A 6,000-nucleotide genomic window follows, 5' to 3' on the forward strand; every position below is an offset into this window, starting at 1 on the left:
GTTATGAGCTTGTATATCTGCTATTTTTTAATAGCCAAAGAAATCTAAAATGACAAAGATGCGTTGCCGGATTGGATGGGTTTAAAAAAAAACGCATTCCACAACTACGAATATTTACAAGCGACTTTGCAAGGAAAACAAGCCCAAAAAGAGTCACTTTGCAGACATGGCAACACCGGTTCACAAACATGAAATCTTCTCTATAGGGTCTTTGTTAATAAAGCAGCACTATGTAACCTTCCTCTTCTACCCTGGATTTGAACCTGGTTCCCTTCGCTTTTTCTTTCTCCCCCCCCCCCCCCCCCCACTCGTACCACATGCCCTCTGTGTCAGGTCCTGTGTACGTCACGTCAGCTGTTGACAGATGATGTGATGTCTTGCGTTGCTCAAGGGCACACACACTCACACACACACACACACACACACAGTGCAGTATATCAGCAGCATGCACTCAGCGGTCGGTGGTGGGTGCCGGGGCGGGGGGCGGGGGGGGCGGGGGGATCAGCCCTGTGATCTTTACATCACAGGACAGGAGTGTGTGTGTGTAAACCAACCAGCGGATGCCCCAGATATCTACCAAGATGTTCCTCACGTTACACATCATGCCCTGATCTGCCCTGACATTCTGCTTGCCTGTACGCTGACGACACTCTGCGTTCTCTCTCTCTCTCTCTCTCTTCTTCCATTAAGGCCGGGAGAGCATCCGAGTCATTTTTAAGATTTCTTTGGGCTATTCAAAAATAGCAGATACACAAGCGCTATGAGCTTGTAGATCTGCTATTTTTTTTAAAGATCCTGAAAATCTTGCGCGAACCTTCGAATATAATATTTTGTCAAGCGAACATTTGTATCTCAAATCTTTGCTTCTGGAGGTCCCTGGAACAACATATTTAACAAATGTTCGCTTTTAAAAAATATATATTCAAAAATGTGCACTTAATTTTCAAGATTGTACAATATATAAGCTCATGAGCTTGTATATCTGCTATTTTTGAATAGCCAAAGAAATGTAAAATGACAAGAGATCCGTTCCCGGATTGAATGAGTTAACCGCTTATGTCCTATATACTTCATTGTACGACAAATTGCAAAAACATCGCGACACGTTGTGAGCTTTTACATTTTGTTTATCGGAAACGGGGCAAAAGACCACAAGGTATACAGCATGTGTCTCAATAGAAGAGCTGGTAGTAGACCCAACTGCAACCACCACAGTTGTGTTAGCGATATTGCATTAACAATACACCACCATAAAGATTGATTCAAATGTCACGCTATATTCATGACAAAACGGTATGGATTAATAACAGCTTTAAATCTATTGTAGCTGCATCTATGCATCCTCTATAACCCTCAGGGATTCATAAAATAAACTTGTATCTCATGTTACTGATTCAGTAACGATCCATTTATCCCCCGGTTTCCGCAACCGTTTCTCTCTGGGGCAACTGAAGGATCGTACAGGATGTCAACATATCATTCACACGCCGGAGCAAAACCATTCCGCACATTTCTGGCATTTCGCCAACAGCCGTATCCATTCCATCCAGACTGACGTACAATGATGACGAGTGAACAGGTAGCAAAGTGCACTGCTTAGTTTGCACTTTGACATGGGGACACCCTAGTTTGCTCCAGGGATTGGTCCTGTGACACTTTGGTTACAGGGCAGTCTTGCTAAGCATCCGGTGTGCACATATATAGGGCAATATCTGCATGATTGTGTGTGTACATGGAAGGAGTGCACAATCAAATCTGCAGCGTTAATTCAAGAGAGTGTGGAAATTTGACTAAATTTGACCAAACGGGTTAGGGTTAGTTTTTTCCACTCTCACACGAAGCAAACTTTCACCTCGCTTCACACTTCCAGTGTTTTGTTTTGCGCAAATACGCAAATGACACAAACTGTGTCTCAAAGCGGTTCAAATGTGTGTCTATGATGCTCGTCTTGATTGACTGTGTATGTCATTGTAATGACAAAAAAAATAAGCTTTTTGCATGATGAACACAACCAGAGTTACGGGTCAATTTGTATCCATTCGTTACACTCTCAGAGTTAAATGTGTGCGCGCGCACGAGCGTGTGCGTGTGTGTGTGTGTGTGTATTATTATACTTGCGAGGACCAAGTAAAGTAGAATTTGAAGAAATATACATTGTGAGGACCGTTTTCCTGGTTGTTTTATAGTAAAAAAACATTTTTAGAGATACGTTTACAATTAGAAAAACATTCAGGTCAGGATTAGACATTTAGGTGTCTTAGAGGTTAGCTTTAGGGATTGGAATTAGAGTTCAGTATGATTTATACTTAGTTGCGCGCCAGTGTCATGCACCGAAAAACAGCCGATCTATAAGCTCACAACGCGTCGGAGCGCGACGCGTTGTGGGCTTGTAGATCTGCTGTTTTTCGGCTCTAGGCTTACGGTTAAAAATGGCAATTATTATTTTTAAATGGCATTCATAACATGGCTGTCCTAAAGTGTTGATGTCCTCACAAGTACAGTAATACAAACATGCGTGTGTGTGTGTGTGTGTGTGTGTGTGCGCGTTCCCCCCACCTGCACAGTTGGCGTAGCGCCTCCCGGCCACGCTGTCCAGCAGGGCGAGGATCAGGTTGTCGGGCGTGTCGGCGGTCAGCGGCGTCCATCCCAGAGCGCCGTCCACCGTCAGCAGGCTGGCCTCGGAGCTCTGCTCGTCGCTGGACAGAGACGGGCTGCGGACGTCCCCACCCCCACCTCCTCCTCCTCCTCCTCCTCCTCCTCCTCCTCCTCCTCCTCCTCCAGAACTTGACCCCGAGCTGGAAACGGTGGTCCTGGGCGCCGGCCCGTTACCGCCAGGAGGAGGAGGGGCCGCCGCCGGGCAGAGGCCGCCCGGCCCGCCACCGCCACCGCCGCCGGGTGCCGCTGCAGAGGGCCAGGGAGGGGGGTCCTCGCTGTCCGGGCTGTGTGGGGAGGGGGAGAGGGAGTCAAAATGATCAGAGTTTTAAAGAGGTTGATTATGTTTATTTAAGCAGTGGTGGAAAAAGTACCCAAATTCTTCACTTAAGTCAAAGTACCAATACTGCAATACTGAAATACTCTGCTACAAGTAAAAGTCCAGAATTCCAAATTTACTTGAGTAAAAGTGCAAAAGTATTGGTATCAAAAAGTACTTAACCCATTTAGACCTGAAGCCGATTCTAAAAAAGTCTTCTAAATCCTGACCTAAGTGTTCTGAAAAACTTCAAATATCCATTCAAAAATTACAACAAATGTATGTTGCTATATACTGTACATAGCTACAAGAACCCCTGAAAGGTATACAGTAGTTACAATTAGGGGTTCCAGCCCAAAATGGGTTAAAGTAGCAAAAGTAAAAGTACTAAAATGTTTGACAATAGCAGATTTACAAGCTGATTGTGTGTGTGCGTGCGTGCGTGTTTGATCCCAGGTCAGCTACGTTCAGCTATAGATCAGGAGAGGCAACAAGTATGGACTTAACGGAAGATTAGAGGCAGAAAGAAAGAACAAGGAAAACAGGTCAGATCATCCCAAATATTCCTGAAACTACACACACGCAAATATAGCCCTAACCCTAACTAACCCAAGTAAAAAGGTAAGAGAGGTAATCAAACCTCAACACTGAATCTCATTTGTAGATTTTTAACCGTGGTTACACAATCTGTGTAACCACTTTAATATCCATATTTTATACTTTGGCTATTCAAAAATAGCAGATCTACTAGCTCGAGTGCCGCGCTTATACGAGCTTAGTATATCTGCTATTTTTGAATAGCCGAAGAAATCTAAAATGACACAGACGCGTTCGCGGATTGAATGGGTTAACCGTTTAAGACCTGGAACGCATCTGTGTCACTTTAGATTTCTTTGGCTATTCAAAAATAGCAGATCTACAAGCTCATAGCACGGCATCGAGTGCCGTGCTATGAGCTTGTAGATCTGCTATTTTTGAAAAATCTTGAAGATTATTATTATTATTTTTTTTTTCAAAAACTGTTAAGAAAAAATTAAGAATCGCCTCAGGCCTTAATGGGTTAAAACGGTTTACTTGAGTTGTATAAAGGCTAGTCCTCAGGTGTGGTGGTGCATGGGGAGGGATAGTCTCGTTTCCTTTCAGCCAAACTAGTTAAACTGCATCCTTACAATCCATTTCCTCTCAACTAGAGAGATATCTCATTAGCCTCAAGCTTATGCGTAGACTATGAGGTTTCAGCACAAACAGTTTATACCAAAAAATACATTAGAACTGTATAACAGTGGTTTTCAACCGTTTTCATGCCAAGGACCCCTACATTGATATGCATTTGGCCACGGACCCCCATATGAAAATGTTATGTGCCCGGGACCCCCCAGAAGCAAAGATTTGAGTAAAAAAAATAGATATATTCTACATTCCCTCCCCCCCCCCCCCATGAACATGAAAAGGTTTGAGCACCACTAGATATAGCTACATATATACGTTTTTCAGAAACCTGTTAGGATTTAGAAGACATTTGTATAGATGCGTTGCTGTATGGGTTAATACAGTAAAGCAGAGGTCTTCAACAGGGGGTCCGGGACCCCTAGGGGGTCCTCAGAGTTACTACAGGGGTGCCGCCAAATCTTTGTGTGATTTTTACATTAACCACTTCAACCAAGCATCCCTATTCTGAGGAGAACTTTAGCCAAAAATAGCAGATCTACAAGCGCACAACGCCTCGCGCTGCGAGGCGTTGTGCGCTTGATCTGCTATTTTCGGCAAAGTGGTTTAGTATAGGGGGGGGAAAGTACAGAGTGAAAGGTCAGGTTTACAAAGTGTTGTTTAAGTGCAAGGTTACATGTCTGGAAATACACATTAACATGAATCCAACATGATAGTGCTGTGAAACAAGTCAATGAAGCTGCCTATGAAATCTATGAAAAAATATATATTTTATACAATATATAATGGGGGTCCCTGCTTTATCTCGCTCTCAGCCAAGGGGTCCTTGGCCTGAAAACGTTGAAGACCCCTGCAGTAAAGGAATTCTGGACCAAATGACATCCAACATTATCTTAGATCAGGGGTGGGCAGCATTTATTTCCAGAGGGCCACACTGACTTTGATAAAATGAGTGAAGGGCCACACATTCATTGTACAATTGAATTGAAACTTGAAACACATGGTGCTGAATGATGTTAAAACTGTGTGAATTTGGTAGACATGCCAGACTACATTAGAATAAGGTCCTTGCTTTCACAACAACAATGTTCATCAACAAAATGTTGATCTTTCTTTTTCTTTTTGTATCACTCTGGTGTACTCTGTACGAGATTACAATGAATAGATCACATGAAACAATCCACGGCAATGCCGTATCTCATCTTATCTGATATGCACCTCTCCATAGGTCACTGATAAAACACATTGCATTCACATCGCATTCATTATATGATGAACTCACGGCAGACTGTTTCACTGTTACATTAAAAACATAAAACATTTGAGTACATACGGATGGAGGAATGCAGGTATGTACTCAAATGTACTAATATTAATTGGAGTTAAATTAATTTGTCTCAAAACCCGTAACATATGGCAGCCTTTTAAAATGTGGATTTTTTTACAATTTTTTTATGACTTGGCGGGCCGGATTGAGATGGTCAAAGGGCCGGGTCCGGGTCCGGCCCCCGGGCCGTATGTTGCCCATGTGTGTTTTAGATCGAGGTACTAGGGATGACCAAACTTAGCAAATGGGGGTCCCCTGCCTAATGCATATCAAATGGGGGTCCCCTGCATAATGCAAATGGGGGTCCCCTGCCTAATGCATGTCGAAAGGGGGTCCTTGAAATTAATAAATGGGTTGAGAATTGCTGCACTAAAACACAATATCCCTTTATGTATTTATTATTGGCACATGGCTTTTGCCCCATTCATCGCACAACCTGCTTTTTGGGGGGGTTACTGGTCCAGTATAGAAGCAGTGGTTCTCAAAGTGTCACCCGGGGACCCCCCCCCCCCCCAAGCGGTCCTTGAGGGGGTTC

General features: G+C 43.6%; 1 protein-coding gene across 1 annotated transcript in view; it reads right to left on the minus strand.

Annotated features, from left to right (window-relative positions):
* Nucleotides 1-6,000, minus strand: part of rapgefl1 (Rap guanine nucleotide exchange factor (GEF)-like 1) — a 66,361-nt gene that overhangs the window by 59,415 nt on the left and 946 nt on the right. Inside the window, exon 2 of the mRNA XM_084072892.1 lies at nucleotides 2,557-2,939. Within this exon, the coding sequence (XP_083929018.1) occupies nucleotides 2,557-2,939 (383 nt within the window). The remainder of the gene's footprint in view (nucleotides 1-2,556; nucleotides 2,940-6,000) is intronic.

This window comes from Gymnoscopelus microlampas, assembly GCF_963454915.1.
Source record: "Gymnoscopelus microlampas genome assembly, chromosome: 11".
NCBI lineage: Eukaryota > Metazoa > Chordata > Actinopteri > Myctophiformes > Myctophidae > Gymnoscopelus > Gymnoscopelus microlampas.